Here is a 21035-nt window from a genome sequence, read left to right as displayed (position 1 = left end):
ACTCTCCCAGTAGCCCTTAATTCCTTGCAAGATCAAGAATTTATCAATCTCTGCTTTGAAGACACCCAACTTCCCAGCCTCCATGGCGCTCCGTGGCAATGAGTTCCACAGACCCGCCACTCTCTGGCTGAAATGTCTCCTCATTTTTGTTCTAAATTGACACCTCTAATTTTAAGGCTATGCCCACGCATCCTAGTCTCCCCGTCTAACGGAAACAACTTCCCAGCATTCACCCTTTCTAAGCCATGCATTATCTTGTAAGTTTCTATTAGATTAACCCTCAACTTTCTAAACCCTAATGAATACAATCCCAGAATCCTCAGCCGATCATCATATGTTAGGCTACCATTCCAGGAATCATCCATGTGAATCTCTGCTGAACACTCTCCAGTGCCGGTACATCCTTCCTGAGGTTTGGGGCCCAAAATTGGACATGTATGCTAAATGGGGCCTAACTAGAGCTTTATAAAATTTCAGGAGCACATCACTGGTTTTATATTCCAACCCTCTTGAGATAAATGACAACATTACATTTGCTTTCTTAATCACAGACTCAACCTACAAATCAACCTTTAGAGAATCCTGGACTAGCACTCCCAGATCCCTTTGTACTTTGGCTATCAATCCCCTTCACTTGAGGCTGCAAACATATCTTGATGTCAGTCTTATCAGATGTGGTCAAGGAGTTCAACAACCTCCCAGACAATAATTGATCTGGAAGCCTTCCAAATACTGGTCTCTGAAGAAATTGTTTTGAACATGGAAGCCAGACCAACATTTAGATCCAAGACATAGTCAAAGAGAAACTGCTTGGAGGATACTACAAAAAAGACACTACCACTCAAGTTAAGAAGTGATTGTCTGAATTAGGAATCCAGAATATAACAAGGATGAAGTGATTCAGCAGAATTCCAGGAAATTCAACTGTTTTCCAAGAGAGAAATTCAGGAGATGAAGAATTCTCCACATAAGATAACAGACCAATAACATCTATTAAAAAAAATGGCTCTACAAAGAATATCTGAGTTAGAAATTATTCGTCAAAAGAAAGTGATCAGAACTAGAGTCAACAGGATTGGCAGCAGCGAAGTGCTTCCAATAATTCTTTCTAACCCAGTACCACACATTGGTAGAAGGGGATCATACCACAAGGTGCCATCAGAGGTCATCTCAGGAGATACTACAATAGTTCAGTGGTGAAGGTAATAAAAATAAACAACTTGAGAGTAAACAGGGAAAAAAATTAATACAGGGTAATAGTAAATGCAGGGTTTCCTATTTAATATGATTCAGTTCATTTTTCTAGACTAACCGCTTTTACATTTATTGCATGTGTAAGAAGAAAGGGCAAAAGCATGAGGCGGGGAAAAGTCATAGAAATTTAAGGTACAGAAGAGGCCCATCTTAACTGTCTTTCTAGCCTACTCTGCCACCTTCAGGGATTTATGGACAAACACCTCCAAGAACTCTGATACTTTTGTGACAATATTATAGCTTTAAGAGGCGTATTTTGTCTTTTTTTAAAAATGATGAAAAGTTGAGGCGGAGGTGCTGATTATCTACTCGGAGCCAATAAATAGTTTGAGGCCTTGGGTTATTTTTTAAAGATGGAACAATAGAAGCAGTGTGAAAGGAGGGGTCAAGTTCCCACAGAACCAGGATTTTTAATTGAAGTTTTTCAGTAGAAGTTGCTGGATTGATGATAGAGAAGGGGATAACTATGGCATGGGAGGGAGGGCAAGGTAGATGACATGGAAGAGAGGGAAATGCATGGACAGAGGAATTGAGAGGTATGAAGTGAAGGTAGGCTGGCATTTGAGAGAGGGAGATGGAAAGGTAACTGAGGAAGAGATGGGATAGGATGGCGAGGGCTGTGATATGAGAGGAATTCAAGGAATTGGATGGCTGTCAGATGATTGTTTACATGGAAAGGATGAATGGTATGGGATTTATAGTAATATTGTTTCAATAATTACCACAAATGTTTTCCATATATTGAATACTTTAGCAGGACTTTATTGACTGAAGTACTTTGGAACATACTGGGGTGATATAAATGCATGTTTCTTCTTTGTTTAAATCGGAAGATAAAATCTCATCAGTTCATTATCTTAGGATTCACCTCCAAAAAGCAATTTAACAACTGCTTTGTATTTATTGTGATGAGTAAAATGGCATATGTGTTTGAAAATATATTTCATGGTAAAATGCTCATAACAATATTGTATATGTATCACAAAGGTCTTTCAACATGACAGCATCTCAAATTAGTCTCAATGAAAGATAGATACATGGAATAATGACTCATTCCTCCAACTAATTCATAAGATGTTTTGTCTGATGCTGTTTTAGGGGTAGGTGTGGCATCTGTAGGATTCGATATCCAGTTTAACTTTAATTGTAATTCTTGATCTGATGAAATAAATGACAGTTCTGGGGACAAATGTACTTAAACAAGGTTTGCCAATTTGTTGTAATACCCAAGTGAGTGCAACATGAATGACACTTAAACAGTCAATTGACTCAAGTGATCCACAATGGAATACCAATCCTCAGTTGACTGGGGTGCAATCTCTTCATTTTTTTATATCTTCTTTCCTTTTGGCATGTGCAAGAACTGAAATGTTGGCCTTATTGATCCTTTCCAATAATTGGAAATGTCTTTGAACGAAGATTATATGTTAGATTCTTAATTGGCTAGTTGGATTGGTCAGGCAGTTTATGCCAAATTTCTAATTGGTTTATTTAAAAGTATTGGTCATTTTCTGAAATTGTTTCCAATTATCTATCAGTTGATTGTCATGTGCCAATTATCTCACATCTCATAAGATCAACCCTTTATTAACATTCTCTCCAGCATTTTTTGTTTCCAGTTCAGATTCCAGCTTCTGCAGTAATTTGCTCCTACTATAATTAACAACTTGTTCCTTTTTAGTTTGCACACTTCCCAGTGGTGCAATTGTAGTGTCCCTACCTCTGGACCAAGAGACCTAGTTTCAAGCCCCAATTACTCCAGTGCTGTGTTATAACATTCCCTAAGCAGATTGTTTGAAAATAACTATTCTTTAGCTTTGTCTCTACAAAGATAGGAGGCACTATAACATAATATAAAAGGTTCTTCATCACCAATTATTTTCTTATCCATCTTTCACTCATTCACAGACCTTCCCTTTGGTTTTTTTCCACCCTCTTATTTTTCATTTGTTAAAACTATTACACTTCTAATATTTCCCAGTTCTGATAAAAGCTTCTTAAGCAGAAGCATCAACTTTCACTCTGGTGATGCTGCCTAACCTGTATTTTGAGCTTTAAAATGTTCTTATTTCACATTTCCAGCAGTCAGAATTTTTAACTTTGTTGTAGCTGATAAGCAGCTCCGTTCACATCCAATCACATTATAAAGACTATTAAATGAGTATTATGATAAACCATGATGCTTACAAAACTTTCATTTTAAATCCATTTCATTGCTCATTCATTAAATGTAGCTATTATTTCATGACATGCTGCATGTTGTATTTGGCCTGGTAATAAGGATCAATAATTAAATGGCCTTCGTGCCATTTGATAGCTCGTGTAAGGGTTCAGGGTATTAGTGCTGCCATTGTGACACCAATAATACAGCTGGAGAGTTGACCTCTTCAATATCCATGCCAAGCATATTTGACTTGGTCTTCAAGATTTTCTCAATGTAAAGCTGGCCTCTTCCTGCACCCTCAGCAATGATTACCGACACCAGAGACATTAGTTATCTGTTGACTTTCTGATTACGTGGCAGCTGTGAGAAGCAGGCTGCTGTAATAAATTGGCTGATAATTTAGCAGCCTTGGTAAAGTCCTATCATCTATCTGAGCTGGACCTGCTTTCAGATTCAACAGTGAGGAAAATTCTGGCATAAATATTCCAAGTGTGAACATCTTATTATCTAGTACTCTACAGATTAAATCAAAACTTCATCTATCTGAGAACCAATATATAATGACAAGGCCTGTTTGTTGTGCTAGTTTGTTATTCCCAATAATTATGTGCTAGAAATGGGCATTATATAGAAACAGGCATACAGATTTATAAATTCTTTCTGCTGTGCATGTGCACAACTATTGATGTGAGATGATATGTGCCACAGTACACAATTATCTAATATGTTCCATTCCCTTGTCCTTCTTCCACGCTCCTTTAAATTTTTCGAGTACTTACCCACTTCTCTTTTAAAAGTAGTTATGAATACCACTTTCTCCACTTTTTCTGTTTGGGTGCTTTAAAACAACTCACTGCATAAGACAAATCTCAACCTCCTTCACAATTTTAAATTCTTCAATGAAATCACCTAGTTGCCTCCACTGTTCTAATTCACACAGCCCCAATTTTACAAAGGAAATGAGGGCTGTTGTGGCATCTCTGCTCTGAACTCGATGGCCTTTGTTCAAGTGCCACCTGCTCTAGAGATGTATAATGACAAATAAATCAATCTATAAACAGATTGATTTAAAACAAAATCTACAATGAACATGAAAATCAGATGGATTCTGTAATGGCTGAAGTCCTCACATCACCACCTATTTATTTTATACATAGTACTGTCTAAAAACGTAGCTGCAGTGAATAAAAGGAGATACAAATTGGGTGGTCTACACCTGGTCAGAACTGGAACCAATGTCTGAGGGGGTGCTTTTGCTAACATTGTTGGGGAGGGTTTAAATAATGGCAGAGATGGGAACCAAATGAGGAGGTTAGTGGACAGTAAGGAGGTAGCAACTAAAGCCTGTAAGGAACTAGATAATGAAGTCAGCATAACTAAGGATAAGAATAGGCAGGGAGCAGATGATGAACGCAAAGGGACAGATAGTCTGAGGTGCATTTGTTTTAATGCGAGAAGTGTAGTAGGTAAGGCAGATGAACTTAGGGCTTGGATTAGTACCTGGGAGTACAATGTTATTGCTATTACTGAGTATTGGTTGAGGAAGGTCAAGATTGGCAACTAAATATCCCAGGATATAGATGCTTCAGGTGGGATAGAGATGGAGGTAAAAAGGGTGGAGGAGTTGCATTACTGGTCAGAGAGGATATCACTGCTATGTTGAAGGAGGGCATTGTGGAGGATTTGAGCAGTGAGGCATGCAATATGGGTAGTGATGTGGTAACAACGTTGGGGCTGTACTACAGGCTCCCAACAGTGAGCATGAGATAGTGGCACAAATATGTAGACAGATTATGGAAAGATGTAGGAGCAACAAGGTGGTGCTGATGGGAGATTTTAATTTTCCCAACATTGACTGGGATTCACTTAGTGTTGGAGGTCTAGATAGAGCAGAGTTTGTAAGGAGCATCAAGGAGGGTTTTTTTAGAGCAGTATGTAAACAGTCCAACTCGGGAAGGGACTGTACGGGACCTGGTGTTGGGGAATGAGCCCAGTCAGGAGGTTAAAGTTTCAGTAGGGAATTGCTTTGGGAATAGTGATCACAAATCCATAAGTTTTAGAATACTCATGAACAAAGACAAGATAGGTCCTAAAGGAAGAGTGCTAAATTGGGGGAAAGCCACCAATAGCAAAAGTCAGCAGGAGCTAGGGAATGTAGAATGAGAGTTTGAATGTAAGTCCATATTTGATATGTGGGAGGTTTTTAAAGAGAAGTTGATTAGAGTGCAAGACAGACATGTTTTTGTGAAAATTAGGGATAGAAATGACAAGATTAGGGAACCATGGATGACAGGTGAAATTGTGAGGGTAGCTAAGAGGAAAAAGGAAACATACATAAGGTCTAGGCGACTGAAGATAGACGAAGCTTTGGAAGAATATCGGGAGTGTAGGACCAATCTGAAATGAGGAATTAAGAGCGTGAAAGGGGGTCATAAAATATTTTTAGCAAACAGGGTTAAGGAAAATCCTAAAGCATTTTATTTATAAAGAAGGAGCAAGAGGGTAACTAGAGAAAGGGTTGACCCATGCAAGGACAAAGGAGGAAAATTATGTATGGAGTCAGAGAAAATGGGTGAGATTCTTGATGAGTACTTCACCAAGGAGAAGGACATGACAGATGGTAAGGTTAGGGTTAGATGTTTAATTACTCTAGGTCAAGTCGGCATAAGGAGAGAGGAGATATTGGGTATTGTAAAAGGCATTAAGTCCCAGGTCCAGATTGGATCTATCCCAGATTACTGAGGGAAGCTAGAGAGAAAATAACTGGGGCCTTAACAGATATCTTTACAACATCCATGAACGTGGGTGATGTCCCAGAGGACTGGAGAATTGCTAATGTTGTCCCCTTGTTTAAAAAGGGTAGCAGGGATAATCAGGTAATTATAGACTGGTGAGCCTGACATCAGTGGTAGGGAAGCTGTTGCAGAAGGTACTGAGGGTTAGGATCTATTCACATTTGGAAAAAGATGGTCTTATCAGTGATAGGCAACATGGTTTTGTGCAGGGAAGGTCATGTTTCCAACCTCCAGATTTCCTCGATCCCTTACAATTACCCTATTGGCACAACAGGTCCATGGCAGACGTCATCGCCCTGGCCATATGCTTATCTTTGGAATATCTGGATGACAAAGGTACCTATGTCAGGCTCCTACTTATTGATTATAGCTCTGACTTCAACAGCATAATTACAAAGAAACTCATCCTTAATCCCTGAGACATAGGTCTCTGCTCCCCCCATAATTGGATTCTTGACCTCCTGACCAATAGGCTACAAGCAGTAAGGATACACTTCATCCACGATAATCCTCAACACTGGTGTCCCACAAGGTTGCATACTCAGCTCACTATTATACTCATAACACACACCCAACATCCATGACTATATGTCTATGACCGTGTAGCCAATTTCAATTCTAACTCCATTTAAAAGTTTGCTGATGCAAAGTCAGATCTCAAACACTGGCAAGATGGAGTCCAGGAAATAGATACAGTGCTTAATAACATGGTGTAAAGACAGCAATCTCTCCACCAACATCAGTAAAATGAAAGAGCTGGTCATTAATTTTGGGAAGTGGAGTGGAGGGCATTCTGCTATCTGCATCAGTGGTGCTGAAGAGAGACGATTGAGAGCATCAAGATCCTGGGAGTGATCTGACCTGGTCCACCCACATTGACACTACAGTCAAGAAATCATAGCAATGCTTCTTTTTCCTCAGGAGGCTAAGGAAATTCAGCATATCCATAAAGACACTTACAAGCTGTTAGGATGTTTTCTATTATGCATCTATATCTGGATGCATCACAGAGTGATATGGCAACTGCTCTTCCCAAGACCAAAAGAAACTTAAAAGAGTTGTGAACATAGCCCAGTCCATTATGCAAACCAGCCTCCCATCCACTGACTGCGTCTATATTCCCCACATCGGGAAAGCAACTAACATAATCAAAGATCCCTTCCAGCCTATCATAGTCTCTTCTCGCCCCTTCCGTCGGTTAGAAGATATGTGTTTGTTTACACACGAACAGATCCAAGAAAGGCTTCTTGCCTGCTATTGTCAGACTTTTGAATGAACCTCTTCAATGTTAATGTTAGCATCTCTCTGCACATATTCAGCAGCTGTAATATTGTATCCTGCACTCTTCTGTTACCGTTATCACCTGTTATCGTGCGATCTCCTTGTGAAGCATAAAAGACAACATTTTCACAGATTTTACACATCAGGATTCCAACCCCATCTGGGAGAATTACTGGTCAATCAAGTCATAATCAGAATGAGGTTCAAGCAATGGCACTACGAACAAGGCCCAAAGAAGGAACAGAACCTGGATTTCAGGGTACATCTAGGATTTAGGAAAGGCCTCAGTTGCAGAGTCCAAGTGAGGAGGTGGAGTTTGAGGGGGTTGGGGGTGGATGGGGGACGAGGGGTATGAGGGGAGCCATGTTTGAGAGGTTGGGTGTGAGGGAAGAAAGATATGATGCTTAGAAAGCAGTGTGTCTGAAGAGAACATAGGATATGTCACCCTGACCAAAAATAGGTCCCAGCATTCTGTTTTTTCTTGACAGCAACTGGTGTAGTAAAAACTGCCAGGCTGTCTCTCTAGTCTCCATCATCTTCTGACAGGAGTAAAGTAGCAACAGAGGTAAAAATGAGTCTCTTACAAAGCCATTAATTTGCCACTTTGAGCCTTTTGTGAACTAAAGGCCTAACGTCTTCCCGACTGTCCATTATTACAACAAGTGATGAAGAAGGCCAATGATATTTTGATCTTCATAGCAAAAGAATTCGAGTACAGGATCAGGGATGTCTTGCTGCAACTACAGAGGGCACTGGTGAAACCACATCTGGAGTATTGTTTACAGTTTTGTTCTCCTTTCTCATGAATTGTTCTGGCTATTGAGGGATTGCACAGAAGGTTTACCAGACTGATTCCTGGGATGGCAGGACTGGCATTTGGGGAAGACTGGATCGTTTAGAACCGATTCACCAGAGCTTCGAGGAATGAGGGGGCATCCCACAGAAACCTATAAAATTCTAACAGGATTAAACAGGGTAGATGCAGGAAGGATGTTTCCAATGACCAGGGAGTCCCAAACCAGTTGTCACAGTCTAAAGAGGAGGGGTAGTGCATTTATGCCAGAGATGAGGAGAAGTTTCTTTGCCCACAATGGTGAGCCTGTGGAATTCTTTGTCTTAGGAAACTTTTAAGGTCAAGCATTGATGACTTTCAAGAAATATATCGATCTTAAGGCTAAAGCGACAAAAAGATTTGAAGAGAAAGTGGGAGCATGGTACAGAATTGGATGATCAGTCATGATCATATTGAATGGGTAGTGCAGGCTTGAAGGGTTGAATGGTCTATTCCTGCATCTATTTTCTAATGTTTCTATGTGATGGGGTGACTGGTCATGGGTAGGTGGCAAGGCTACATGTTTCATTTTATAATTTTCAACTCCCTTCCTGTTGGCATGGTTGTAAGGTCTAGCCTTCAGATTATTTCTCATATATATGTGATTCATTGTAATATTTCTACTTAAATTGCTGCTGCTTAAATTTCAGCAAAACTGCTGGATTTATCATGTAAAGAATTTTCTTAACACAGTTCAATTGTATCTAGCCACAAGGAATTCTTTTTTTTCTTTTTTACTTCCATCATTGACTATCAAAAAGGTTAATATAATGCTTTGAAAAAGTAATCCCTTTTCCGTTTTACACAAAATATCTACCCAAAGATGAATGTATAATTTGTGAGATAACGCACAAGGAATTTCACCCAAATATCTGAATAAACATACAATTTTGAACCTTATGTTTTTTGATCTTTCTGTTAAACTATTCTTTAGCACTTGGGGGAATTCTAGATCTTAGCCATAAACATCTCAAATATATATAATCAGGTACATGTAACATCTTTTGATTAATCCTGTGTATCTTTTTTCTGTTTTTTTTTCACCAGGTGCTACAGCTATCTTAATTCCAAGACTTGATTTAGTGATTTCATTTGTTGGAGCAGTCAGTAGTAGTGCTTTGGCTCTCATCTTTCCCCCCTTGCTGGAGATCATCACATTTTCTGGAGAAGGAATCTCTGTTTGGTTGCTCCTTAAGGACATCTCTATAGCACTGATTGGAATCATTGGCTTCCTGACTGGAACATATGTGACTATTGTAGAGATCATCTACCCAGATACAGCATCGATAGTTAAGCCTACTATAAGTTCTTCTATCTACTTTAACTCTACTGTACTGAATTCGTGGGCCAATAATTGAAGCTTCTGAGCAAAACGTATTTTAGAGCTGCTATATTTTGAGGAATTATGGAACTGTTTACAACTTTATATAACGATGAGTGAAAACAGAAAAATTACTTAAATTGAATGTTTAAGGTATTCACTGCAATTTCAAGGCTCTTGCATACCTACATGTAAGACATAATGGTCGTTGAGAACCTGATTGTAACTGCTTTGTAAATTACTTCTGTGTTGAAAACATTCAGTACAGTGGGCTCTTTGTATTATGTGACAATGCTGCTCTGGGTGGCACAGGTTAACATGCAGTCTGTTTTCCCCTTTGTTTGTGAGATGTATATTTTTTCTGCTCAGCACCTGTTTCACACTATGCCAAAATTAGGAACATGAGTGAGGAGCTGTAAAATTAAATTAATGATCCTTGGCGCAGTGCATGATATATTTCATCCCTGTTCTTTGGTAACATATTTTATCCATAAGGATTAAGTTGAAAATAATGTAAAAACTTATTGATTTGCTTAAAGAAAATTAGAAGAAAGGGCATGATAGTGTTCTTATAGAATGTTTAGTACTTCCCTCTGATTCTGTCATCCTATGAACTAACCAATATAATGCCTGTCCTGTTAGAGCATTAGAATTGCAGCAGAATTAGTGCTATTAACCTCTTGTATCATGTCAAATGTGCTCTGCTGACCCCCTCCATTCCTGAATTTCTCCAAAACAAAATGTTTAACAAAATTTGGCAACAAATGAAATCTGGTTCTATTCAGCAGCCTTCATGTGAATATCATGCACAACTTTAAAGCTGATAATTTATCAGCCCAGAAACTCAGCTGAAACTTGCTACACTCCTGTTCTTAGACCTATGTTGAGAACATAGCCTTCAGTAACATCCAGATGTGAATATTATCAATTTTAATTTTTTCAAGTTTTCACTTGAATCTCAATACAGACCATGCAAATAGTTGTTCAAACACATAGGAGGGTGGTAAAAGGAGTAGAAATTGTTGTATGTATGTATATAGCCAACTCACAATGCTGGATGAGATTCTCTTTATAATGAGGGTTGCTGTCACCATACTCATTAAGTATAAGGAACTCCAGGGCCTAATTGATCTAATATGGTCAACAAAAACCACTTCCTGATCCAGTAAAACAGTCCTTTATAAGTTACCAAGATATAGTTTATTGCATGTTAGCAGCCAGCTATATTGACATAAAATAATTGTTAGAGACTGAGCAGGACCGGAAGTTAGGTCACGTTCCTTCAAAATCCTAAACTGTTTCCACCCCATATGTTCATATGCTATCATAGTAGGTCATACTTATACATGCTGAAAAATGTGTTGCTGGAAAAGTGCAGCAGGTCAGGCAGCATCAAAGGAACAGGAGAATCGACGTTTCGGACATAAGCCCTTCTTCAGGAATGAGGAGGGTGTGCCAAGCAGGTTAAGATAAAAGATAGGGAGGAGGGACTTGGGGGAGGGGCGTTGGGAATACGATATCCATCAGGAATTCACCTGCACCTCCACACACATCATTTACTGCATCCACTGCACCCGATGTGGCCTCCTATATATTGGGGAGACAGGCCGCCTACTTGCGGAACGTTTCAGAGAACACCTCTGGGCCACCCGCACCAACCAAACCAACCACCCTGTGGCTGAACACTTTAACTCCCCCTCCCACTCCACCAAGGACATGCAGGTTCTTGACCTCCTCCATTGCCAGACCATGGCAACATGACGCCTGGAGGAAGAGCGCCTCATCTTCCACCTAGGAACCCTCCAACCACAAAGGATGAATGCAGATTTCTCCAGCTTTCTCATTCCCCCTCCCCCCACCTTCTCTCAGTCCCAACCCTCAGACTCAGCACCGCCTTCTTGACCTGTAATCTTCTTCCCGACCTCTCCGCCTCCACTCCCTCTCCAGCCTATCATCCTCACCTTAACCTCTTCCACCTATTCCCAACACTCCTCCCTACTTTTTATCTTAACCTGCTTGGCACACCCTACTCATTCCTGAAGAAGGGCTTATGCCCAAAATGTCGATTCTCCTGTTCCTTTGATGCTGCCTGACCTGCTGTGCTTTTCCAGCAACATATTTTTAAGCTCTGATCTCCAGCATCTGCACTCCTCACTTTCTCATACTTATACATGCCTCAGCATTAACTCTTTCAGTTACAAATACAACTGAAATTGTCAAAAAATGATGCTTTATGCCATGTCGCTAATATTAATACCATTTGCCAAGGTATTCAACTTCATTTATGCCAGCCAGATAACTGAAGGAGGTTTACAGACAACAAAAGCAGGAATATTGAAAGTGTGAAATTAAAGGAAGTACTGTCATGAACAATATCTGAAACTGTTTGATTGAGCTGTAATCCTTTAATATAGAACACAACTTTCTGGCTTGTTTATTAATTTGTAATCTACGTAAAATCCCCTTTGCAACAACTTCATTTTTATTCCAAAATACAGTTTAATTTGGGTGTCCTGTGGAAAAGGAAACAGAGTTAGAAAAATACAGATTTCTGAATAGGAATATGAGTGTTGTCACTTATAATGCAACACTATTGACATTTAATTGTCATTGTGCTCTCTAGAGAAGCGTGGATTATCATAAGATTAAATATTTCCTTCTTAAATTAATAAAATAGTCATGTTTGTCATAAGAAAAAAATCAGATAATTATTTGAGTATGTACACCTTTCTCTTTATGATTATTGAGAATCAAGTTTAGCTATTTTGGAAATAATAAGAGTGTTGGAGACATCTATCTGCTTAAGGACTCAATCTATGTCATGATTTTACAAATAACCATTATTAGTAATTGTCACTTATTCTCTAAAATGAACTGAAGTACTGTTTTTGATCATTCTAAAATCCCCCTACAGCAGTGAGGAGAAAAGGATGCTCCAGAGTTATTTATACTCAGCTTCATTCAAGTAAGTCCTCTGTTAGTGACTTTGGCTGACAGGGGACTTTTAAGCCTACTTCTGTTTGTATTGATTGCTCAAAAGAATTCAAAATTGTGGTGACTTATTTATGGAGATGTAGAACAATTTCTGCCCAGTGACTGGTGAATAAAGTTACACTGCCAACAGGAGCCTGTGGTTCAATCCACTGCTGGAGCTGCAAGAGGCGTAATTTGTTAATTAGCTGTATATTACTGCGTCAAACAGGTGACTCCACACCAAAAAAAAGCAAAACAAATTCTTCACTCGTCTCAGGGGCACAACAAAGCAGAAAGATAGAACTTTGGGCTTCATCAAGAAAACAGCCTTCCTCCAGGTCCAGAGCATAATTACTTACATCCTTATAGCCTTTCATGCTCCATGTAGAGAAATCGGAATGTACGTAAACAGGAAGGACGTCTATTGACCCAATCACAGAGGCAGAGAAGCCACTGTTGGAGTCACTCCTCTACAGATCACCAATTAAGAAGCAATTTAAATTGGGAAGCAAAGGTTTCACTGTCAATACAGATGTTCAGACATTCTGCAGTATGACCTTGAGAGAGTGTGTCCAGAATTACTGTCATTTATTGCATACTCCATAGTTTTGCCTTACAAAAGTGGAGGCAGTGTACTAGAGCAAGATAAATAGTCAAATCAAGATTGTCAAGGAAGGCCAGACACCACCAATCCTGCCAGGTTTCTATAACAAATGCTTTGTTGGAATTGTCATTATCCTCTTACACCCAAAGTCTTTCCTACCATCAGATCTAGTAATTATATCAACCAGATAAATATCTCCTGCTTCAGTATTGGTGTTCATATTTTTTCATGACCAAACACCCACCAGTCCAAAACGTTGCACGGGAGAAAAATGGTCCAAAATGGTTCTGTTTACAGTTCAGAACAAACAAAGTTGAAATTGAGCTATCATCCTGAGGCAAATCCCGACTGCCTGTCTTAACTATACTTTCAGCTAATCTGGTGCTCCTATAAGTTACCCCAATGACTAAGAAGTTTAGCAAATTGGTTGGATAGCAGGCATACTATCATTTGGAGACAGAAGTCTGTGTTTCAGTCATAATTAGACAGTCCTGCTGCCCTGCATGAGAATACATTGTATTGGTGATGGTTTGGTTGCGCATTATGCCTTAAAAGCTGGAAAAGATGTTAGAATCCAGAGCCATCAAAGCAGTAGCCTGACCTTCCATTTGTCATCAGAGCTCTATGATTGAGACCCTTGGTACGGTGTTCAAAGATGATCAAATACTCCAATACTTACTGCACTGGATCCAATCTTTCTGCAGAGATACTGCACAAATTGGGAGCTGGCTTTTTGTAAACTTCAAATATTGTCAGAAGACTTCTTGGCAGACAGTCTGATACGTTTAATGTTTAGTTGGTCCAATTAGCAGTCATCTTTCTATGTGTCATTTACAATCATACTAGGATGCAGGTTCACCCTCCAGTGTGCTGTTTCTTGGGCCTGCGTTCTTGAACATACTTTCAGTATGACTCTCTGTTTAAAAAGCCCTCTAACTGAGTCTTTAACTAAAAACTTGACAGTTTCTGACTTGATGCCTGCAAGACAGTTTGTCCTCTTCCTCTGCTGATACTGTACCCATTATTTGTGATGGATTAGGAAATAAAAAAAGGTGGGGGGGGGGTAGGGTAGCAGAAACAATTGAATAGTAGCAATGCCATTTATTTTGTATAAGGGGGAAAAAACAGAAGAGAAAAAGAGGTATCATGAACACACACCTTAAGTAGCATGTCCTGTAGTCTCCTGAAGAAGGGCTCATGCCCGAAACGTCAATTCCCCTGCTCCTTGGATGCTTCCTGACCTGCTGCACTTTTCCAACAACATATTTTCAGTTCTGTCCTGTAGTCTCAGCAATTGTGATGTTTTTGATGTGTGCTCTTGCAACTTGTTGCAGGACAGCCTCTTCTAGTGGACTTGTGAAGATAATGGCGCTCCACCTGTATTCTCCTATTTCTTGGCCAATCTGACCTGCAAAATAAAAGAGAATGTGCTGGTGTGTGGCAGGCTGTAAGTTTTAAAGGGGATCCATGTCAACATTGTATAAATTTTATGAAAGGTTCCACAGGTGTGGGTGCCAAATGTTATTTGCACCATTGCATGAGGTGCAAAATTAATCAGTAATAGCAGTAGAAGATTAAATGAAGTGTGCGGACTGAATGAATGATAGGAAATGGGAAGTGAAGTCAAAAGACTAGGGCTAAACCAGTGCCAACTGTGGTATAGGCATGGAGAATAAAAGAGTTACGCCAAAGAATCTGGTCAGATCATGAATTTCCTGAGCCATTGTGGTCATGTCCTAGGAGCAATGCTCCAATGCAGTAACCTGCTCTGTCAACTCTGACCACCACTGCTGTTTATTTACCCTGACCGTTTTTGCCAATTGTCTGGAAAGAGCAACTCTTCTATATGCATTTGGAGAACATCAATCAATTAAAACAACAGTTTTACTAAGTCTCTTGCTGATATCATTGATAGCACATTGATAGTATTTTCAGCACAAGCTGAATTTCAACTTATGTAAAGTGCATAGTAACATGTTTTTCTAACCAATTTATAAGAATGGTATTTTACGTTTTACTTATTTTCCAGAATTTCTGGGTAGGTCCTCCCAAAGGAGATCGGTAAAATTGCTGGAGTATTGGCGGCAGATTTATAAACAGGGCCATTTTCTAAATTCCTGAACAATAAAAATTATAGAAAAACTACAGTATCCATTAAAAATCATAATTGTCTTTCCAGCTAGAGACTTCATTTTCAACATTCAGTGTACAAGAGAGTCCATCTTTTATGGAGCTATACTTTTCTTTCCTTAGAAACTAACTAGAGAGAACTTGTTTTGGAAAAGCTTTGTTAGACGTTTAACTGAGTATTACTAAGCCACTGTGAAAATATTATTTATTATGTTCACTTTCATCATAACCTTTAGGTGAATAGGAAAATAAATTAAACTGGAATTCATTAACACCATATCAGGTGTAAATTAGTCCCAAGATAGTTAAGTTTCTAACACTTGATAAGATAAGCAATGTATGGATTATATTATAATTTGTCATGACACATAATTGATATTTCAGAAATGGGAAAATTTATATATATTTGGGTGAATCATAGTTAACTGTCAACAATGGAGTGGTTTTCTAGAATTTTTTAAAATATTGAATATTTTAATCTTGAATGTATTAGTTCTGTTAGGACTATTATAAGCATGGAATGGACTGTATATTTGTCTCAATGTGTTAATTCGTTTTTCCAAGGTCTACAATGTAATTTGAACCATTTGAGCCAAATTCTATGAGCCATTTGCACAGATGAAGGCATTACTATAGCAGTCAGCATTCACATTTATTGTTCTCTACCATAGCAGTATATATTAAATATATTCTTGATTCAGAGCACACTAGCAATGACCAGTAGAACAGTTTTCTCTTTTAATATATTAGTTATCAGTACAAATTTGATTATCAGAATTAATATTAAATGCAAAAATATGTACCTGGAAATGCAAGATATTGTCATCTTTTGAATCATCTTAGATACTTTTCATACTCTTGCATTTCCTTTCTTCTTCAGCTCTTTCCATTCAGATACAACTTAATTTGCTTAATTGTTTGTGTTGAAAATGTGTTGCTGGAAAAGCGCAGCAGGTCAGGCAGCATCCAAAGAGCAGGAGAATCGACGTTTCGGACATGAGCCCTTCTTGAGGGCTCATGCCCGAAACATTGATTCTCCTTTCCTGAAGAAGGGCTCATGCCCGAAACGTCGATTCTCCTGCTCTTTGGATGCTGCCTGACCTGCTGCGCTTTTCCAGCAACACATTTTCAGCTCTGATCTCCTGCATCTGCAGTCCTCACTTTCTCCTTAATTGTTTGTGTCCCTTGTGTCTTCATGTCATTGTATTTCAACAGTTGTATAGTCAGATTCAATTATATTCTATTATTTCATATCAAAAATAATAATGTAGACTAGAATAAAACTAAACACATTTGTTTCTTTGAGTTCATTCCAATCCTTGACATTTTTAAACAGCTACATATTTCAAACTGTTCAAAATATTCAAACATACTTATTTCAAACTGGACTGTTTACCTATACTGGCCTCATTCCTAACGAAGGGCTCTTGCCCGAAACATTGATTCTCCTGCTCCTCAGAAGCTACCTGACTTGCTGCGCTTTTCCAGCACCACACTCTCGACTCTGATCTCCAGTCCTCACTTTATCCCTTTATCTACCAAGCATACACTTACCATCTGATGAGGTATTGGGATTCGACAACAGATTAATTCATTATAATCATGCTGTATTTTGTTATCCTATCTAATCAAATAAACTGTGTCTACAGACCTCTATAATATGATGATGTAGTAATCATGTACTGTTGCAGATAAAGTGTACAAATCTGATATGTAGAAAACTGTTTTAAAATGATTGATATGTTAGAAGACTTATGTAAAATATTTTTGAAAAAATTGAATTACATTTGCTTTTGTAAAATTTCATAACTACAGCTGTCAGTTTTTCTTATTATCACAACTTCTTTACAATAAACATTGTTTGCCCATTCACAGAATTTACACTTGACACAAAGATGTTAGACCTTGGTTCAGAAGTTTATTTCCTTAACTGCTATTTATTGAAGATTGTGAATCGAGATCCAAAACTAATCCCATTTAACAACATGGTTAATTGAAACTAAAGCAACTATATGGCAAATATTTGGCTCTAAATGTTTTACAAGTTTTTTTCGATGATTTATCGTTTACAAAACATATTGCTGAAATGTCCACAATATCAGCACAAGAGCTTCAAACTCTTCAACTTACCCTTCAACTGTATGGAACTATACTGATACATTTGATTTTCCCTACACTTGTAAATGTATGGGTCAGAAAGAATGTAATGGTGAGCATTTGTTTACATTGACAAGATTTGTTCCTGGGGTAGTGGGAGGAATGCCAGCTCTCATGGGACTTGCGATGAAACAAACGTAATACTGCATCACGTGTGGAGTTCTCCAAAGCACAGCACAGATTGGTCAAGGAAATTGAACTGCATTTTGTGCAAACTATTGACTTGTTCTATTGTGACACCTCAGAAACCTTCCCTCTACCTTTGAAGCCAGATCCTGATTGGGAACTACTGTCCCTTGAGCCATCCGCTGAGCTGTCTGTTAGATGGAAAAGCTATAGCACCTTGACTGCTGAATGATGGAAGCACCATGGCAGCTCCCTGGATACTTGCAGTAACCTCTTGTTATAGTCACTTACCAGCTACATTTTGAAGGAATGAAATTTCTTCCAATTGATATGCACATCTGTCCATTAATCTATTGATCGCCATTTGAATCTCAATGACAACCCCGGGAACTCTGGAAATCCAGAAGGCCAACAGCCTTTTGAGATTCAATTGCTATATCTGTTCCAAAATTAATGCAGTTGGAAACTTTTGTAAATATGGCATCCATGAATTGGCCACAGTTTGTGAGATGAAAATGTGTTGCTGGAAAGGCGCAGCAGGTCAGGCAGCATCCAAGGAGCAGGAGAATCGACGTTTCGGGCATGAGCCCTTCTTGAGGAATCAGGAATTCTGATTCTGGATGCTGCCTAACCTGCTGCGCCTCTCCAGCAACACATTTTCAGCTCTGATCTCCAGCATTTGCAGTCCTCATTTTCTCCACAGTTTGTGAGGTGCTATTAAAAGATATTTTTTATAACATCTCTGAAAAGGTTTATTACACAGCTCTAGAGCAGGTGAGACTTACCCAAACATTATAACTCAGAGGTAGGGACATTACCACTGTACCACAAGAGCCTGCTAAAACACTAACCATTAATAATATAGGTATTTTCTAATCAGCCTGTTCAGAGATATCATTACACACCTCTGCAATAATGGACCTAGGCCTCCTGGCTTAGAGGCAGGAACATACTACTCCATAGAATAAGCCCTCACAGGCTCTGGGTGACCACTCATTGATTTATGTCTCCCTCGAAGCTGTAGAGATCTATGTCTACTGGTCATGTAAGATGGAGGTTTTGAAGGCACTCCTGCTGAGAAGTTGCAAAAGCTGACTCGTAGCCTTCCGACGCATGTTAAGAGTCTTGCCTCATCCTTAATTCGGATGTGGCCACTCCATCTGATCACCCAGCTGCATATAGCTGTAGAGAATGCCACAACTGCCATTCCTTTTGAAATTACTGCTGAGATGGAGGATGCTGTGCCCACTCCCCAGTTGTTCACACAGCTTCCAAATATGTAGACTCTTGGGCATTGTCAATCAAATATCTACTGTGGTCTCCATGCCTTATATAATCCTAGAAATGGACACTGTTCCCAGTAGTACACTAAGATCTGAAAATGTGTTGGCCCTCTGATTGGCCAGGAGCTTGTGAAGGCAGATCTTCATATTTCTGAATCTCAACCAAAGGCAGTTAATTATCTGATTAGGATTCAATGCCCTTGGGTCTCCCAAAACTAGCTGCAGCTGGCTCTCACCAGTTCCCTGGCCACTGTCATGTTAAAATGAGCTTATAAAGGCAGTTACAGTCCTCAATTATATTCTGTGGTGAAGTTGCCTTCCCCAAGCTGCTGAGTTCCAGATACTGTTTGGAACCTTTGCAATATTGGGAAAAATATCATTGGATGCTTTAAATCATTTTTATTTACTTTTTCAGATGTCTGAATTGGCTACTGGCTGCACCAGCTTGCAGCCTTCCTTTGGGAAGGTCATTGGGCAAGATCTGAAAATGTGTTGCTGGAAAAGCACAGCAGGTCAGGCAGCATCCAAGGAGCAGGAGAATCGATGTTTCGGGCATGAGCCCTTCCTGAAGAAGGGCTCATGCCCGAAACATTGATTCTCCAGCTCCTTGGATGCTGCTTGACCTGCTGTGCTTTTCCAGCAACACGTTTTCAGCTCTGATCTCCAGCATCTGCAGTCCTCACTTTCTCTATTGGGCAAGATCCCAATGTGATAACTTCCCCTAAATGTTGTTTCTGGAAATTTCCTACCTAAGTCACCCTCAATCCTGCCTCCAAAATCCTGGAAAAACTGCAGCTATGGAATCACTTTCAAAGGGACATGAGTAATTGTTGTTTATTACCTTGTTGATAAGCAGGGCAGCTTAGTGGTTAGCATTACAGCTCACAATGCCAAGGGACCTGGGATCAAATCCACATACTCCTTGTGTCTGGGTGGGTTTCCTCTCACAGTCCAAACATGTGCATGATTTGGAGATGCTGGTGTTGGACTGGGGTGTACAAAGTTAAAAATCACACAACACCAGGTTATAGTCCAACAGATTTAATTGGAAGCACACTAGCTTTTGGAGCGTTGCTCCTTCATCAGGTGATAGTGCAGGTTAGGTAGATTGGCCATGGGAAATGCAAGGTTATTGGGGGGGAGGAATGCTCTTTGGAAGATCAGTATGGGCTGAATGGCCTCCTTCTACACTGTAGGGGTTCTGAGATCAGGACCTATTTTAATTATGAATTTACTTTAGCCACAAATGCCAAACTCATGAATCAATCTCCAGATAGGAAACAAATTGAGCTAGACTCATGATAGCATTTCATCTTGTAAAAAATGTATATTGTTTCAGGAATCAGTTGAGAGTCAACAGTGGAGAGGTATCTTTACTGCTTTAACATTTCAAGAATAATACTGAAATTTGTAATGCTGTAGATTGCTGCAAAATGCTAGGGTGGCATGGTTGCTCTGGTTAGCACTGCTGCTTCACAGTTTCAGGGACCTTGTGTGTGACTGTCTGCATGAAGTTTGTACATTTTCCCCATGTTTGTATGGGTTAGTTTCTTCATTGTTGCTGGGTTAAAATCCTGAAATTCTTTCCCTAATGATATTGTGGATCAATGGACAGCAGCAGTCCTACCTGTGTTGACTGCAGTGGTTCAAGACTGTAGCTCATCATCGTCTTCTAAACAGCAACTAGGGACAGGCAATAAAAAAACAATGCTGGCCAGCCAGCAATGTGCATATCCCACAATTGAATTAAAAAATCTGAACAGCCACACTCATTCACGCTCATCCAATTATCTTCTCTTGCATATTATCAACATTCACATCATCCTGATTTCTCACCCTGCAGAAGAGAACACAACGTGAGAGCCAGAGATTCAGGGCAGAAGAGGTAAAACTGCTTAAAAGATGCACATCTTTTGGTCCTGAGCATTGTGTGCCATCCTGCCAGACTGAAAAAGAGATCATGACAATGCAAACAACCTATCATGAAAGCCTGAGCCTCCAGAGGGCACTAGTCCTCAGGCATATCATAAACTGATTTTCTGTGTTCATGATCTTGTCTCCTTCAAGTAGAATCTCAGAAGTTATCCTCTCTTCTCAATGGAATGCCATTTTTTT

The 21035-nt window shown here is 39.4% G+C and overlaps 1 protein-coding gene across 3 annotated transcripts in view; it reads left to right on the top strand.

The window, feature by feature from the left end:
* LOC132816685 (neutral amino acid uniporter 4-like) overlaps positions 1–9708 on the top strand; it is a 197838-nt gene extending 188130 nt beyond the window's left edge. For all 3 annotated transcript variants that reach the window (XM_060826546.1, XM_060826547.1, XM_060826545.1), the window contains one exon: positions 9374–9708. In XM_060826546.1, the coding sequence (XP_060682529.1) occupies positions 9374–9684 (311 nt within the window). In that variant the 3' untranslated portion in view covers positions 9685–9708. The remainder of the gene's footprint in view (positions 1–9373) is intronic.
* The last annotated feature ends 11327 nt before the right edge of the window (positions 9709–21035 follow it).

This window comes from Hemiscyllium ocellatum, chromosome 6, assembly GCF_020745735.1.
Source record: "Hemiscyllium ocellatum isolate sHemOce1 chromosome 6, sHemOce1.pat.X.cur, whole genome shotgun sequence".
In the NCBI taxonomy this organism is placed as follows: domain Eukaryota; kingdom Metazoa; phylum Chordata; class Chondrichthyes; order Orectolobiformes; family Hemiscylliidae; genus Hemiscyllium; species Hemiscyllium ocellatum.
Note: the sequence above shows the minus strand (reverse complement) of the source record. Positions and strands in the feature narration are given on the sequence as shown.